At 42.2% G+C, this 17,069-nt stretch overlaps 1 protein-coding gene across 1 annotated transcript in view; it reads left to right on the top strand.

Annotated features, from left to right (window-relative positions):
* The window catches only part of SPTLC2 (serine palmitoyltransferase long chain base subunit 2), a 119,144-nt gene that overhangs the window by 26,045 nt on the left and 76,030 nt on the right, over positions 1-17,069 (top strand). Inside the window, exons 3-5 of the mRNA XM_074956022.1 lie at positions 9,290-9,444; positions 13,090-13,238; positions 13,619-13,743. Coding sequence (XP_074812123.1) covers positions 9,290-9,444; positions 13,090-13,238; positions 13,619-13,743 — 429 coding nt within the window. The remainder of the gene's footprint in view (positions 1-9,289; positions 9,445-13,089; positions 13,239-13,618; positions 13,744-17,069) is intronic.

Genomic DNA, 17,069 nt, shown 5'->3' with positions numbered 1-17,069 from the left:
GTCATGAGTTGCAGATAAGATATGCCCCTTTTCTATCCACTTTTATACTGTTCATGACATCTTTGTGGGTGAGTTTGGTGAGAGATTCGGGCTTTTTTTTTAAAGAGGAACTCATTTATGGTTGGTTGTGAAGGGAGGATCAGGGCATGTGGTGCAATACACTATAAAAATGGAAACTCCCTGTAAAAAATGTTACCAGTGTTGATGAAATGCTGACCTGGTGCACTTCCTCACATTCATACCTAGATTGGAGTAGCTGCTCGTACTGTAAGGTGAACTTAGTTGAGTGCACGTGACTTCTGGAACAAGTTGTGAGCTGCAAGTACTAGACCAGGGAAGGGCAAACTACGGCCCGCGGGCTAGATCCAGCCCCTCAGGGCTTTGGATCCAGCCCGCGGGATTGCCCCCCATGGTGCCGCAGGCCCTGCATCACTCTCAGAAGTGGCCGGCACCATGTCCTTGGGACCCCAGTGGGGGTCAAAGGGCTCTATGTGTTGCCCTTGCTTCCAGGCACCGCCCCCCCACAGCTCCCATTGGCCGGGAACGGGGAACCGCAGACAATGGTAGCCTCGGGGGAGGTACCTGGAGGCGTGGAAAGGGCAGCACATGGAGCCCTGTGCCTGCCCGCGCCCCCCCCCACCCCCCGGGGCTCTGCAGGGACATAGTTCCAGCCGCTTCCCAGAGTGGCGCGGCGTGGGGCCAGGGCAGGCATGCAGGGAGCCTGCCCTGGCCCCGGAGTGGGCCGCTGCCACCCCGGAGCCACTTTAGGTAAGCGGCACCGGGCTGGAGTCCGAACCCCTCCTGCACCCCAACTCCCTGCCCTGAGCCCCCGTCTGCACCTCGCACCCCCTCTGCACCCCAACTCCCTGCCCTGAGCCCCCTTATGCACCTCGCACCCCCTCTGCACCCCAACTCCCTGCCCTGAGCCCCCTTATGCACCTCGCACCCTTCCTCTGCCCCATTCCCTTGCCCTGAGCCCATTCCTGCACACCGCACCCCCTCCCACACCCCGCACTCCCTCCCACACCCCAGCCCCCTGCCCCGGCCCTGCATATAATTTTCCCACCCAGATGTGGCCTGTCAAGGTTCCTCCCCCACTCTGAACTCTAGGGTACAGATGTGGGGACCTGCATGAAAAGCCTCCTAAGCTTATCTTTACCAGCTTAGGTCAAAACTTCCCCAAGGTACAAAATATTCCACCCTTTTGTCCTTGGATTGGCCGCTACCACCACCAAACAAATACTGGTTACTGGGGAAGAGCTGTTTGGACACGTCTTTCCCCCCAAAATACTTCCCAAAACCTTGCACCCCACTTCCTGGACAAGGTTTGGTAAAAAGCCTCACCAATTTGTCTAGGTGACTACAGACCCAGACCCTTGGATCTTAAGAACAATGAACAATCCTCCCAACACTTGCACCCCCCCTTTCCAGGGAAATGTTGGATAAAAATCCTCACCAATTTGCATAGGTGACCACAGACCCAAACCCTTGGATCTGAGAACAATGAAAAAGCATTCAGTTTTCTTACAAAAAGACTTTTAATAGAAATAGAAGTAAATAGAAATAAAAAAAAAATCCCCCCTGTAAAGTCAGGATGGTAGATACCTTACAGGGTAATTAGATTCAAAACATAGAGAACCCCTCTAGGCAAAAACCTTAAGTTACAAAAAAGATACACAGACAGAAATAGTTATTCTATTCAGCACAATTCTTTTCTCAGCCATTTAAAGAAATCATAATCTAACACGTACCTAGCTAGATTACTTACTAAAAGTTCTAAGGCTTCATTCCTGGTCTATCCCCGGCAAAGACAGAATATAGACAGACACACATACCCTTTGTTTCTCTCCCTCCTCCCAGCTTTTGAAAGTATCTTGTCTCCTCATTGGTCATTTTGGTCAGGTGCCAGCGAGGTTACCTTTAGCTTCTTAACCCTTTACAGGTGAGAGGAGATTTCCTCTGGCCAGGAGGGATTTTAAAGGGGTTTACCCTTCCCTTTATATTTATGACATGGCCCTCAGCCCAAAAAGTTTGCCTACTCCTGTGCTAGGCTGTGCATCAGGCTCCCTCAATCTGCCTAGAAGTTTGGGAGAGCAAGCTGTAATGAACCTGATGTAGAAACCAGTTTCACCTTGTGGGTTAAGATAGTTATTGAACACCATTTTGAAGCAGTGTCCCTTTAAGAAGTTTCAAGTATTTAATCTTTCAGGGTCCTGATTACTTGCCCAGTTGGCTCACAGTGGCAAAGAATGGACTTCCTTGCGTAGAGAGGAAGTGACTCTTATTTTATAATTGAAACTTGTATCATTATGCAAGTAAGTCAAAGTGCTTGATAGAGGCAGTTGGCCTAAAATAGTCTCTCCCAGCCTTGTTGCATCTAACTGTATGGAAATGAGAATCTTTTTATTCTCCTCATGCAGATACAAGAGACTGGCAGGTTAAACAAAGCATTGCATTTAGATTTCTGAAGTAATACTTTGTTAATGTTTGTAAGTTACTTGGGAGATGAACAGCACAACATATGGGGATAAGTGTTTGGAAGATCCCTCTGTCTAGGTGACCAGTGTGCAATGAGTTTATTATATGTAGTTAGTAGTCATAATGTTTGCAATGCTTTATACAATAAACCCTATCTTAAACAACCACCCAAGGGGTGAGCAAAAGAAGATTGCTTAGTGCAGGTGGCCATTTAATGGAAGATTGAACAAACTTGTACTGGAAATCATGGGTTTACTTCAAAGTGGCTATGTAATATGGTTGTATTTCCTAGTTCATTGTAGTTTATAGGGGCATGGTCTGGAATTAGATCCAAAATGTAATAGTTTTGAAAAAATAAATGAGTACTAATAGAAATATTAACTTTTCACCTGGAAAAAAATAATTTTCTTTGGGGATTAAACTATGTCCTCTGCCACCTAACATTTCAGCTTTGTGGTAGTGCACAGAACCAGAAAGTGACTAGATTAATTTGGATTTTCAAGCCTGTTTTTTAGTTTGACAGTATCCTTTGGCTTGCCTACAGTATCCTTGGACTTATTGCAGGGGGAATTAATAACACTCCAGATAAGCCTGATATCCTCTCTCTGCTGCTTATATACAGCTCACAAATGGAGGAAGCCTTGTAAATTTTGTTTCTTTAGCTTCCTTTAAAATATATCCAACTGACATTTCCCTGGTAACTGCTGTTATGAAACACATCCTCTGAGGACAATTAGCAGCTTGTTCTAGGGCATTTAAACTGTTGAGAATTTTTGGTAGCCTTTATCAGCTTGAAGGAAGCCTGTCCATGTCTAACATGCAGTAGCACATACCTTTGGAGCTTACAGCAAACCTTCCCAGTAACTGTGTAAGTTAAATCTGGAAAACCCATATTGTACTTGATAAGTAGGATTGAATGTTACTCCCATCTAAAAGTGACCTGTATGTGGCTGACTACTCTGTCCCTGGGAATCGGAAGACCTATGGTGGTGGTTGGTGCAAAGCTAGATAGGTAATTGGTATTAATTTCTTTTAAGTGCCAAAGAAAGGGTGGTGATAAAAACCAGCTGCAGGGTATGCTCTGCAGGGTTGGTCTGTTCTTCCCTCTGAGCTAATAGGTTTACCCTGGGGGAGCTGTACTGGAGATAAGAGTTCTCCTAGAGGTGAGGAAGGTGGCAATGTTTGTTGTTAGTTGGGAGACTCCATTTTGAGTCAGGTTGACAGGGCTCACTAGCCCCTCTCCTAGTAGACTCTGACCAGGAGTCTAAACATCCTGTTTCAGCTTTGAAAGATTGAGTTTTGCCCTGGCTGAGGCCTTTACCACGCTGAAAAGATTTTTGTTCAGGTTAGACAAAGGGCTTGTCCACACGAGATTTTTCCAGTACTATTATATCTGTCTAGTTAAATTACTATGGATAAACCAGTACAACCTCCCCAGGTGGAGACATTTATTCCCGAAGAAGAGTGGCTTTTTTGGCTTAGCTTAAACTATTTTCAAAGCAACATAAACTAACGTGGAAAAAGGCACTCTGATACTGAAATATAGATGTCCTCACGGGAAGTTATGCTGGTCTAACTGTTTAAATTCATACACTACTTCTTACTGGTATAACTTTCCCATGTAAACCAGACCAAGGGTTTGTTCTGACTCTGGGTTTTTTACTTTATCTGGGAGCTATATTCTTATGAAGTTGCTATGTGAGTTTGATAGGTGAAGTAACTTCAGTTCCTATGGAACCTAAAACTAAAAAAAAAAAAAGAAATTTCTCCTATATTTTTAATGCTCCTGTGTGTCTTTCTGCTTCTGTGCCCTTCACAACATCTGAGGGCAAGTCTGAGCCTAGTATAGTAAGAAAACTGAATACAGATTAAAATCTCACCCTCAGAGATGTTTCAGTAAGCTACTATCACAGACCGGGTACCTTCCTAGTCTGGGCACAATCTTTCCCCTGGTACAGCCCTTGTTCCAGCTTAGGTAGTAGCTAGGGGATTTCTTATGACTGCAGCCCCCTTTGTTCTGTTCCATCCATTTCTAAGTTTTCAAATATATTGACTTAAATTACAATGCAGAATACAAAGTGTACATTGCTCACTTTATATTTATTTTTGATTACAAATATTTGCACTGTAAAAAACAAGACATAGTACTTTTCAATTCACCTCATACAAGTACTGTAGTGCAATCTGTTTATCATGAAAGTTATATTTACAAAAGTAGAATTATTAAAAAAAAAAAAAACAAAAAAACCCAGAAACCTGCATTCAAAAATAAAACAATGTAAAATTTTAGAGCCAATGGCTCAGACAAACAAGTTTGTTTACATTTGCAGGAGATAATGCTGTTCTCTTATTTACAATGTCACTGGAAAGTGAGAACAGGCATTGGTATGGCACTGTTGTAGTCGGCATTGCAAGGTATTTACGTCCAGATATGCTAAACATTTGTATGCCCCTTCATGCTTTGGCCACCATTCCAGAGGGCATGCTGATAGCACTCGTTTAAAAAATAATGCATTAATTAAATTTGTGACTGAACTCCTTGGGGGAGAATTGTATGTCCCCACCTCTGTTTAACCCGCATTCTGCCACATATTTCATGTTATAGCAATCTCAGATGATGACCCAGCACATGTTCATTTTAAGAACATTTTCACTGCAGATTTCACAAAACACAAAGAAGGTACCAATCTGAGATTTCTAAAGATAGCTACAGCACTCAATCCAAGGTTAAAGAATCTGAAGTACCGTCCAAAATCTAAGAGGGACGAGGTGTGGAGCATGCTTTCAGAAGTCTTAAAAGAGCAAAACACTGATGCGGAAACTACAGAACCTGAACCACCAAAAGAGAAAATCAACCTTCTGCTGGTGGCATCTGCCTCAGATAATGAAAATGAACATGCATTGGTCCACTCTGCTTTGGATTGTTCTTGAGCAGAACCCATCATCAGCATGGATGCATGTGCCCTGGAATGGTGGTTGAAGCATGAAGGGACATAAGAATCTTCAGTGCATCTGGCATGTACATATCTTGCGATGCCAGCTACAATAGTGCCATGAGAATGCCTGTTCTCACTTTCTGGTGATGCTGTGAACAAGAAGTGGGCAGCATTATCTCCTGCAAATGTAAACAAACTTGTTTGTTTGAGCAATTGGCTGAACAAGAAGTAGGACTGAGTGGGTTTGCAGGCTCTAAAGTTTTACATTGTTTTATTTTTGAATGCAGGTGCGTTTTTTTACATAATTCTACTTTTGTAAGTTCAACTTTCATGATAAACAGATTGCACTACAGTACTCGTATGAGGTGAATTGAAAAATACTATTTCTTTATCATTTTTACAGTACAAATATTTGTAATCTATACACTTTGATTTCAGTTAAACACAATACAATATATATGAAAATGTTTTTCTACATTCAAAATATATAATAAATTTCAGTTGGTTTTCTATTGTTACAGTGCGATTAAAACTGTGATTATTTGTGATTAAATTTTTTTGAGTTAACCACATGAATTAACTGTGATTAATCGACAGCCCTAATTTGAAGTAGGTCATTTACATTCCTTACACCCCCAAGTATTTGCTAGGAAATCCACTCCACACGTATTGTCCCAAAAAGTCCTTTGAAGTTTCTAAACCAGCAGTGGGCATACTTTTTGTCTCAAGGGCCACATCTGGGTATGGAATTGTATGGAGGGTCATGAATGCTCACAAAGTTGGGGTGCAGGAGGGGGTGCGGGCTCTGGCTGGAGGTGCAGGCTCTGGAGTGGGGCCAGAAATGAGGCAGTGAGGCTGTGGGAGGGGTCTCCAGGCAGGGGGTTGGGGTGTGGGAGGGGGGGTGAGGGCTCCAGCTAGAGGTGTGGGCTCTGGGGTGGGGCTGGGGATGAGGGGCTGGGGGTGTAGGTGGGTGCTCTAGGCTGGAACTGAGGGGTTTGGAGTGTGGGAGGGGGCTCCGGCTGGGGCAGGGGATTGGGGCACCGTGGGAGGGGGTGAGGGCTCTGGCTGGGGTGCAGGCTCTGGGATGGGGCTGAGGATGAGGTGTTTGGGGTGCAGGAGGGTGCTCTGGGCTGGGATCGAGGGCTTTGGAGGGCAAGAGTGGGATCAGGGCTGGAGCAGGGTGCTGGGGTGCGGGAGGGGCTCAGGGGTGCAGGCTCCAGGTGACGCTTATATCCAGCAGCTCCCAGAAGTAGCGGCATGTCCCCCCTTCGCCTCCTATGCGGAGGCACAGCCAGGTTCCTCCATGTAGTTCCTGGCCAATGGGAGCTGCAGGGGTGGCACTTGTGGTGCGAGAGCGTGTGGAGCCCCCTGGCTTCCCCTATGCTCAGGAGCTGGTGAGGGGGACATGCTGCTGCTTCCAGGAGCCGCGCAGAGCGGCCCCTGACCCCGCTCCCTGGCTGGAGAGTGGGAGCGGGGCAAGTCCCAGACCCCGCTCCCCAGCGGGAGCTCAAGGACCGGATTAAATCAGCTGGTGGGCCGCAGTTTGCCCATCCCTGTCCTAAATGTGATGAGATTGTATTAATCATGTCTTCCTCCTAAAGAACCTCTATAGATAGTACATAAACTACTCCCAAAATACTTAAGTTAAACCTTCCTGAATTAAGTTTAATTCCATAAGGTTTGTCCAGGATATTGTTGTCTGTAAAACTCATTTTCCCCTTGAGGTTCTAAAAACTTTAATTCTCCTTAGGTAGGAAAGGACACATCTGAGATCCCTGGTCTACCTGGGAGGTCCATTCTGTGACTGGATTTGGTTTACCCTTCTGTAATTTAAATTACCTGTGGAGGAATAAATAGGTTTGTTTGTTTGTTTTTTTGCTGCTCTGCTGTGTGAAGGTGGCTAAGAAGGGCTTTTAAAAAAACAATTCTACATGCTCTTTTTTAGAAATATCAGGACTGTTGCATCTCGTTGTGACGCTTTGGGTTTCCCCCAGATCTGCGGGGCATTCAGTCACTGCCTGCCTGCTCTGTAGCCCTGGGTGCTGTTGTGCTGTGAGCATGCTGCTCATGTCAGGGCTCTAAGCCACAGCTGTACAATGCTAGTCTTTACTCTTTTTGTTTGTGGTTTTCCTTGGAGGATCCAGAGCAGTGGATGAGGTACCATGCTAAGTGAAGGAGAAAGGGGGTTAAATCTTTAACAAAAACGTTTTTCTTCCAGATGTGTAACATGAGTTGGAGTTATTTGGTCTGTCGGAATCTAATTAAAAGCTTTGAAAGAAGTATGAATAAATATTACTTTCCTCTCAATCAAAATCTACTTCCATGGTACAGTGGAACCTCAGAGTTATGAACAGCTCGGGAATGGAGGTTGTTTGTAATTCTGAAATGTTCAGAACTCTGAACTAAACATTATGGTGGTTCTTTCAAAAGTTTACAACTAAACATTGACTTAATACATCTTTCAAACTTTACTATGCAGAAGAAAAATGGTGCTTTTAACCATATTAATTTAAATGAAACAAGCACAGAAACAGTTTCCTTACCTTGTGAAATCTTTTTTTTAAACTTTTCCTATATTTTTAGTAGTTTACATTTAACACAGTAGTACACTGTATTTGCTCTTTTTGGTCTCTGCTACTGCCTGATTGCAGACTTCCAGTTCCAAATGAGGTGTGTGGTTGAGTGATCCGTTTGTAACTCTGGTATTCGTAACTCTGAGGTTCTACTTATACTTAATGTCAAAACATTAATTCTTCACTCTTTCATATGAGCTCCTCAATAAAACAGGCCAGACAAGTCCTGAATTTCTAATATGAAAAACAGCTTGCATGGATTTTCTTCCTGTCTGTCTTCCTCTATCATAAACTCCAGCTTTTCCTCCTGTGTAGGTCACTTTTAATGAAAGATGCTTTTCTTGCACCACTACATCAGGTTAATAGTGTATTCTACATAGTCTCACTGCTCTTCTGATGTCAAACTTCCTTTTAATTGAACAGTAAATAAAGAAATTTTGTTATCCTTTCAAGCTTTCAAAGTGGGCCAAGGGAGTACGTTACCCTGTGCTCAGATGAGTCAGTGTTGTCAGTAAGCTTGAAGTTCTTCCTTGTTATCCATTCAAGACATACATTTGGTTTTCCTGAGAGATATGTTGGAAAGGAAGCTGGAGTTCAGGAAACATTTGTGCAAACAAACTTTGTGGGATATAAGTGATAATGCAAACTATAGAGAAGAATTTGTCAGAATTCAGCTTTACAATTGGGTTTCTGAACACAAGTTTGGGAAATTTAGAAATTAATTTCCACAGTAATGCTAATGCTGCTGTATTAATTGCATTAAAGTATGTTGTTTTTCTGAAAATGAACTGTAAAAAGGGTACCTTCATACAGAAGATTTCCTTGGTCTCAGTTGCAGCTGAACACACAGTGAACAGGAACTGCTGCACTGGGAGAGGAGGAGTTGGGAAAGTAGGCCCCAGCGGGGGCCACCCCTTCTCTATCTCTTCTCTACAATGGGATGTAAACAACTGAGGAAATTTTACTCATCTCCTGGGATTGAAATATGGATAATGTGGATAATGGCATGCCCTAGGAATTGGGAAGTTTAGGTTCTGTTTCTGGTTCTGCTGCTATGTGGAAGTTGGGCAAGCAGCTTTCCCTGTGCCTCAGCTTCCCAGCAGAGATGTATGTAGGGAGTGACGCCTCAGTGAAGTTCTTTAAAATCAGTGGCTGAAAAGTGTTCAGTGTGATCATATATTGCATTTTTCTTGAGTGCACTTAAAAGTGCATCCCAAACTGATGCAGAAAACTGGCTCTCCTTGTATCACAACAGACTAGGCATATGATCTTGTTTGAATGCCCTTAATGTATCTTTTGCAGGACTTTGTCCCATTGTATCAGGACTTTGAAAACTTCTACACAAGGAACCTTTACATGCGCATTCGAGACAGCTGGAACAGACCAATCTGCAGTGTACCTGGGGCCAAAGTGGACATGATGGAGAGACTTTCCCAGGACTACAATTGGACATTTGTGTGAGTTAAAGCTTGGGGAAAGATTCCCAACAACTAGTCTTGAGTGGAGAATGCCTGTGGGCTGTGAAACTGTCTTTGAAGGAGCAGCAGGTCCTGCACAGACTAGTGGATAAGAGGGAAGGTCTTCTCCTGGATCAGTTATTGGTTAAAACATAGGAAACAAAGGGTAGGAATCAACTGTCAGTTTTCACAGTGGAGAAAGGTAAATTAGCAGGTTCCTCAAGGGGTCTGTACTGGGACCAGCGCTGTTCAACATAGTCGTAAATGATCTGGAAAATGGGTAAACAGTCAGGTGGCAGACAATACAAAATTACTCAGGATAGTAAAGTCCAAAGCAGACTGAAGAGTCTGTCTCTCAAAACAGGGTGACTGGACAACAAAATGGCAGATGAAACTCAATGTTGATAAATGCAGAGTAATGCACAATGGAAAACAAATCCCAACTATACACAAAAATGATGGGGGTCTAAATTAGCTGTTATGCAAGAAAAAGATTGTGGAGTCATTGTGAATAGTGCACCGAAAACATCTGCTCGATGTGCAGTAGCAGTCTAAAAAAGCTACCAGAATGTTAGGAACTATTAGGAAATGGATAGATACTATGACAGAAAATATCATAATGCCCCTAGATAAACCCATAGTACACCCATACCATGAATACTGCATGCAGTTCTGGTCTCCCCATTTCAAAAAAAACATATTTAAATTGGAACAAGTAGAGAGAAGAGCAGCAAAAATTATTAAGGTATAGAATAGCTTCCATATGAGGGGAGATTAAGACCGGGACTGTTCAGCTTGGAAAAGAGGTGTGGGGATGGGGGAAGAGAAATATGGTAGCTGTCTAAAAAATCATGAATGTTGTGGAGAAAGTGAATAAGAAAGTGCTATTTACCCATTCACATAACACAAGAATCAGGGGGTCACCTAATGAAATTAATAGGCAGCAGATTTAAAACAAACATAAGTAAGTACTACTTCCCACCACTCACAATCAACCAGTGGAACTTGTTGCTAGGGGAAGGCCAAAACTATAACTGGGTTCAAAAAAGTATCCGATAAGTTCCTGGAGGATAGATCCATCAATGGCCATTAGCCAAGATGCTCAGGGATGCAATCCCATAATGGGCTCTGAGACTTTTTAAACCTGTGATTACTAGATGCTGGGACTGGAGGACAGGTGATGGATCACTCCCTAATTGCCCTGTTCTGTTCATTCCCTCTGAAGCACCTGGCACTGGCCACTGTCGAAGACAAGATACTGGGCTAGATGAATCATTGGTCTGACCCAGTATGGCCATTCTGATTGTTCTTAGAAGTGCCACAAATTTGAACCAAGGAACTTCAGAGTTTGAGATGCTAATTCCTCTTCACTGGGGTTATGACTTACACCAAGTATAAACGATTACACATCTGTAAACACAGTGATTAGAAGTGTTTTTATATCATTGTATGGAAGGGTTCACGTAGTAGTGGGAAGCCAGTGGTAAAATCAGGCCAGTACCTTTGTGAGGGCATTTACTGTGTATGCTGCTTAGCCTGTCTCACTTCTGGTGACTTTATTCTGACATGGATTAGAATTCAAGTGAGAGTTTGGTATTCTGGCTCCTGGAGTGTACTGTTGTGTTAATTGAGATTGAATATGTAAGCCAAAGGTGTTAACCCAGTCACTGTCCAACATTAAATAGTTTTAAACAAGGTTTGGGGTTTGGTATTCAGAGACCTCCGCCTGCCTAGAACCATGGCAAGTAGTATACTATAAAATTCATGCAAAAGGTTAGTAGTTTGACTGAAACACACAAAAGGAAGAGACTCAAAATGAGGTAGAGAGCATTGAAACTGAAATTGATAGGTTAACTTTGTTTTGGATAATCAAAGTCCTTTTTTGGAAACACTGAATATTAGTTAATCTTTTATTTAGCCAAACCATTTTTGGTGGTGAAGTAAAGGGTGAGTACTGTTGTTCAGTTCTGAGTTGGGAATGAGTCACTTTCCTGCTTTAGACAAGACCGATATAGAAAGGATAGTAAAGATGGGGGGAAACGCAGCTTTTGTTGATGATCTCAGGATACAGGGTGGCTGGTCAGTTGTGGATGGATGCTTTGGGCTGACAGGTGGGCCACGACAGCTGTTCTGGACTCCAGCTCACCATGGATATCATCTGGTTGGTCTGGGCAGGTCCCTCTCCTTCACTGGTCCTTCTCAGGCAGAACAGAGCTGGATGGACTGTCTCATTCCATTGTGCTGGTGCCATGTAATATGGTTGGCTTCAGGATCCCATGAAAAGCTGGGAGGGAGAGAGCAGGAGGAAGATATAAGGGACAGAAAGAAGCACATGAGGGAGGGGAATACAGCAGGATCTCACATTTATCAAGTTATGGTCCTTGCTGGTTTAGCGATAATGGTCCTGTGCTTCCACTGGAGTATCAAAGTCTAGTGTCACAGCAACAATCCTTCCACTACTCCTTCAGTGATGATAAAAGGTTTTTCTTCTTCCCCAAAGTCTCTTAAGAACCCCAAAAAGGAGTGATGAGTGGTGATTTCATTATTTTATCCATCAATTAGACAAAACTTCCTACATGCCAATTTTGGTTCACTGATTTCTGATCCCACGCTGTTTTTGTTTAACCAGGCATGATCTTAACACATTCCTTGAATTATATTAGTTGGCCTCTTTATACTAATTCAGTCCTTGTCTTGCTTTTGTATCTTTTCCCATCAACATTTGTTACAGGATATTGTGACATTCCATTAACTTTCACTCATTTCTCACAGCTGAACATGCAATTAGGGTAAATGTGTGGGCTCGATTATCACAACAGTACATTTCACACAAACACCACATGATTGTCTAATGCTGAGTTTAGGAGGAGTGCTCTGGGTCAAGACTGAAATAAACTGGCAGAGCTGTGGGGTGGAGACCAGAAGTGGAATAGCAAGGGTTTCTACAGATCAAGTCTGAGGTACCCTGACAGAGGTTGTATGTAAGAAACCTGTACAGCCCAACACACAGTGTAACTTGATTCCTGTCCTTGGCTTTCAAGAGTATTATATTTAATGCAACTCTTTTCCACTACAGTTTGTTCTTGCCCCGTATTGCAACACACCAGTGCTGACTTCCAGATGCATTTCCTTTGTGTGCTGGGGGGATATCCTGTTGGGGGTAGTGCCAACCCAATTGGTCTAAAAAATTCATTTTTAAAATGGAAAGAAAAGGCTCGAAATTTGGGAGTGGGAGGCTGAAGAAAGGACATAGCTAACAAATGGTTCGAAAAACCTTCAGCATTCTTTTAAAAATTTAAGACAGTATTCCAAAGAACATCTACTGGCTTCTAGCCTTCATTTAATTTTTTAAAATATATAAGCATAAAAAAGATGAGAAATCAGATATTTGTAAAAAATGGTTTATATACCTTTAACACATCTAGCTTGAATTAGAGACCCCAGCAATGAAAGAGCATCCTTGTTCAGCTAATTTTAGTTTTGTCAATGAGGGCCATATCCACGTAAACTTTCTGGCCACTGGCTGTTGGTCTCTCCTAGTTCCATGCATTTCCTAGCAAGCTAATGGTAGCTAGTGTATTCTTGTGTAGCTGGATCTTGGGTTTGATTGTCAGTGTCTTAACATGTGATGTTATTGAAATACAGGTACACAGGGAGAGTGATAAAAGACGTTATTAACATGGGTTCCTACAACTATCTTGGATTTGCTCAGAACACTGGAATTTGCAAAGAAGCAGCAGCTAAAGTACTGACACAGTATGGAGCTGGGGTATGCAGCACTAGGCAGGAAATGGGTAAGTTTGGGTGGGGGGCAGGTGTTTTCAAAGTATATATGTAAATCATCATCTGTTCATTAGTCTCTACAAAACATTGTATGGTTCCAGCTTTTGAACCTCAGATGAAGCAGTGAAGAAATCACAACTATAGAGTGAAGATAAATTCTGTGTTCTCTTCTGTTCTGGCATGCTTAGTTTACACAGCCACAACAGTCTTCATTGATATGTTCTCAGATTTTCCACCGATCCTTCCCCTCATCCGCCCCTCCCCCTCCCTTTTCTGGATCATACCAAAAAAAAAAAAAAATTCTAGCTGTTGAAAAACCTCTTGTGGCACAGATTTGGCTCCAGGTTCATTTGGTCTATTTTTGACTTCTCTTTTGCTATTTTACGTGCAGGAAATCTGGACAAGCATGAGGAGCTGGAAAAACTAGTGGCCAGGTTCCTGGGTGTGGAGGCTGCAATGACTTATGGGATGGGGTTTTCAACCAACTCAATGAACATTCCTGCTTTAGTTGGCAAGGTATGGCTTCAGAGAGAATGGGTAACAGGGTGTGAGGCATGAAGTTTCTGCTTATGGACTCTTTAGGGGTTGTTCACTCTTTTTTCAAAGAAGTTACTGCAAATGTTCTTTGCAGAAACAGGTCCTGATATGTCATCAATACTGTATCACAACCCAAGGGTCTTTTGGGGACAGTGTGTGCTTGGACCTATAATGCTCTAGAATGGCTCGTGTTGGGAGAGAGCACAACCCCGTGGGACTTCTAGTTTCTGCAGGCCACACCTTGATATTAAAGATGGTGATTACTTCCATAAACTGCCCAATTACAGACTGTTCTGACAGCTTGCTGGGAGACTGAATCAGCTGAATGCCACTTCTAACTGGCATAAAATTGAGCCAAGTTGGGCATCCCAGTCATAAACTTGGAAACCTGTAATCTTTCATACAGACAGTAGTTACTAGGGAAGAAAAATTTCCTTTGATGTAATAAACGCATAAAAGAACAAACATTTTGTTCACTAAATAGTTCTGCATTAATGAATACAATGATCATCCATGTCTGCAAAATAATAGGTCAGCTGCCTGACAGCACAGAACTCAGCCTGAATCTCTTGCATCTCTAAATGGTGTTACCTAATCACAGGAGATTAAGGCCTGGTCTATGCTGGGGGCGCGAGCTAAATCGGTTTAAATTACACAACTTCAGCTATGAAAATAGAGTAGCTGAAGTCGACATACATAGAGCTACTTACCGCAGTGTCTTCACTGTGGTAGGTTGACTGCTGAAGCTCCCCCGTCGACTCCGCCTACGCTTCTCACTCCGGTGGGGTACCGGAGTTGATGGGAGAGCGCTCGGCAGTTGATTTATTGTGTCTTCACTAGATGCGATAAATCGACCCCGGCTGGATCAATTGCTCCGAAGGTAAGTGTAGACATGCCCTGAGAGATGGAGAAGACCTGTTAAACTCCGTTTAATCCATCTCCCTCTGTTGGTATAGTACAAAGTATGTCTATTGCTGTCTCCTGTTCAGGTTTAAACATAATCTAATGGGGCTTCTCCCTCCCTTGGGAGATAATTCTACAGCCGTGCACATCTATCAGGATTTTTTCTTGGTACAATTTAAATATTCCCATTTTTAATTTCATCCTGTTATTCCTAATTATTCCCCCTTGGACCCTTCTGAATTCCTCCTATGGTGTTTGAACCTCTCAAATTTCTGTTGCTTCATCTCATCTCCTGCCTTTTTCCGTGTGTAGTCCTTTTCTTGAATACCTTCAGTGCCTGCCTCTGACACTGCTTACAATTTTCCCAAGCAGCAGAAGTGAAAGTGACCATATTCTGGGCAGTTTCACTGAAGCTATTCAGAATCTTGTGGGCATCAGTGAAAATGAAAGCTTTGCTCACTTTCACTGTATTGACACCTGGGTAGCTCTGATCAGCATCCAGGGTTGCAGTAGCTGTCTGCAGATTGAAGAGGATCACTTTGTGTTTGTATTGTAAAGTTATTTCCACAACTATAGAAACTAGCACTTATGTTAAATGATTGCTTAAATTTTCCAGATACTGCTGGCTTAGCTGCTGCCATAACTTTCTATCCCTGTGTGTGAACATTTACCATGGTAAAGTCTTTCAAGTCCTAGGTTTCCTGGTTTATTTTCTCAAGATGCCTTGTTTTTGTATTTAAAACTATCTGAAGTAATGAGTAAGATTTTGTGACAGATTATCAAATACTTTATAAAAATTAAGTTACTTACCATTTATAGTTATTCTCATCCAAGGATCTTAATTGTTTTACTTCTGTGCTATAAGGTGATTTCTAGGGTGTATGATGAAGAAGGGTCTTCAGAAGTAGTTTCAACTCAATGCAGTAATAGAAATTAAAATGACCAGATTTGGGATAGTCCATCAAAAATTGAAGTGTTCATGTTGTTTTCTCCAGGCATTCTAGAACCCTGTTATATATCATTAATAACAATAAGAATGGAATAGCTGCTAGAAACAGTAGCAGGTTTGGGAGAAAAGTTCAAGAGCTTGTAGGGACTATGGGGAGGGAATGAAAATTCAAAAAAAGCTAGTGTCAGCTGCAAGGATAATTTCACTTGCTGACCAGAGAATGCATATTTGTGATGCAGCAATGGAAATTTAGAATTTTTTAAAACATTCTTATTTAAGTTAAACACTTTGCATCGATTGCATCTGATATAGTTTGAAGATTAAAGTTAATAGGGTTAGTCTTCCTTTTGTCAATTGTAGGTATTAGAGAAACTAGTAATTTTCACCTATTTTTATTCCTTTTAGTAATAAGACTGCTTTCTTTTTCATTTTGCGTAATAATTATAAAGTCCCCAATTATAAAGTCCCCAGAGATTAGATAATTCTGCTTTTTTGGATGTCCTTATCTTTCCTCTACAAGTCTCACCTGACCCTCTGTTAATGTGTGGTTGCGTCCTGTCTCCTCTTCTAAGACTCTGGAGCATGTCCCTGGTGAAGCAACTACTTCATGCTCTTCGCATTTTGTTTTGGAAGATACATGGTCTCTTTAGCCTTAAATATGTGTGTTCTTGGAATTGTCCAGCTGTTTTCCAAACTGGTAGATATTAATACTTTTTCCAGTTGCATCTTATGTAAAAGTATTAAGTGCTCAAAATCTAATATCTTTGAAATGCCATGTTGTGTGAATCCCACGGTCTTTACTATGGCTGATTTGAGTAGCCAGGGACAACTTTTCCTCATGGTTTTTCACTACTTCTGTCATAAATAGAAAGGGAAGGGTAAACCCCTTTAAAATCCCTCCTGGCCAGAGGAAATCTCCTCTCACCTGTAAAGGGTTAAGAAGCTAAAGGTAACCTCGCTGGCACCTGACCAAAATGACCAATGAGGAGACAAGATACTTTCAAAAGCTGGGAGGAGGGAGAGAAACAAAGGGTTTGTGTGTCTGTCTACATTTTGTCTTTGCCGGAGATAGACCAGGAATGAAGCCTTAGAACTTTTAGTAAGTAATCTAGCTAGGTATGTGTTAGATTATGATTTCTTTAAATGGCTGAGAAAAGAATTGTGCTGAATAGAATACCTATTCTCTGATAGTGATTGTCAGCCTACAGAAAAAGACAATTCCCTTGTCTCTGCTCTGGGCCCAAATCAAAGCAAAAACTTCCAACTACTTTGAAACCTGTTTACCCAGCCCAAAGAAAAAACAAGTTTCCTTTTTAAACTTGTGCTCCTTGTAAAAAATCAAAATCCAAAAAAAAAAACCCTGCCACTTTTGTCTCCAGGCAAATGGGTAGAACACCCCTCCTTCTATTTACTTTTAGGGAAACAAAAAACTCTGGGTTGGAAGACTGTGAAT

This window comes from Natator depressus, chromosome 6 (genome assembly GCF_965152275.1).
Source record: "Natator depressus isolate rNatDep1 chromosome 6, rNatDep2.hap1, whole genome shotgun sequence".
Taxonomy (NCBI): domain Eukaryota; kingdom Metazoa; phylum Chordata; order Testudines; family Cheloniidae; genus Natator; species Natator depressus.
Note: the sequence above shows the minus strand (reverse complement) of the source record. Positions and strands in the feature narration are given on the sequence as shown.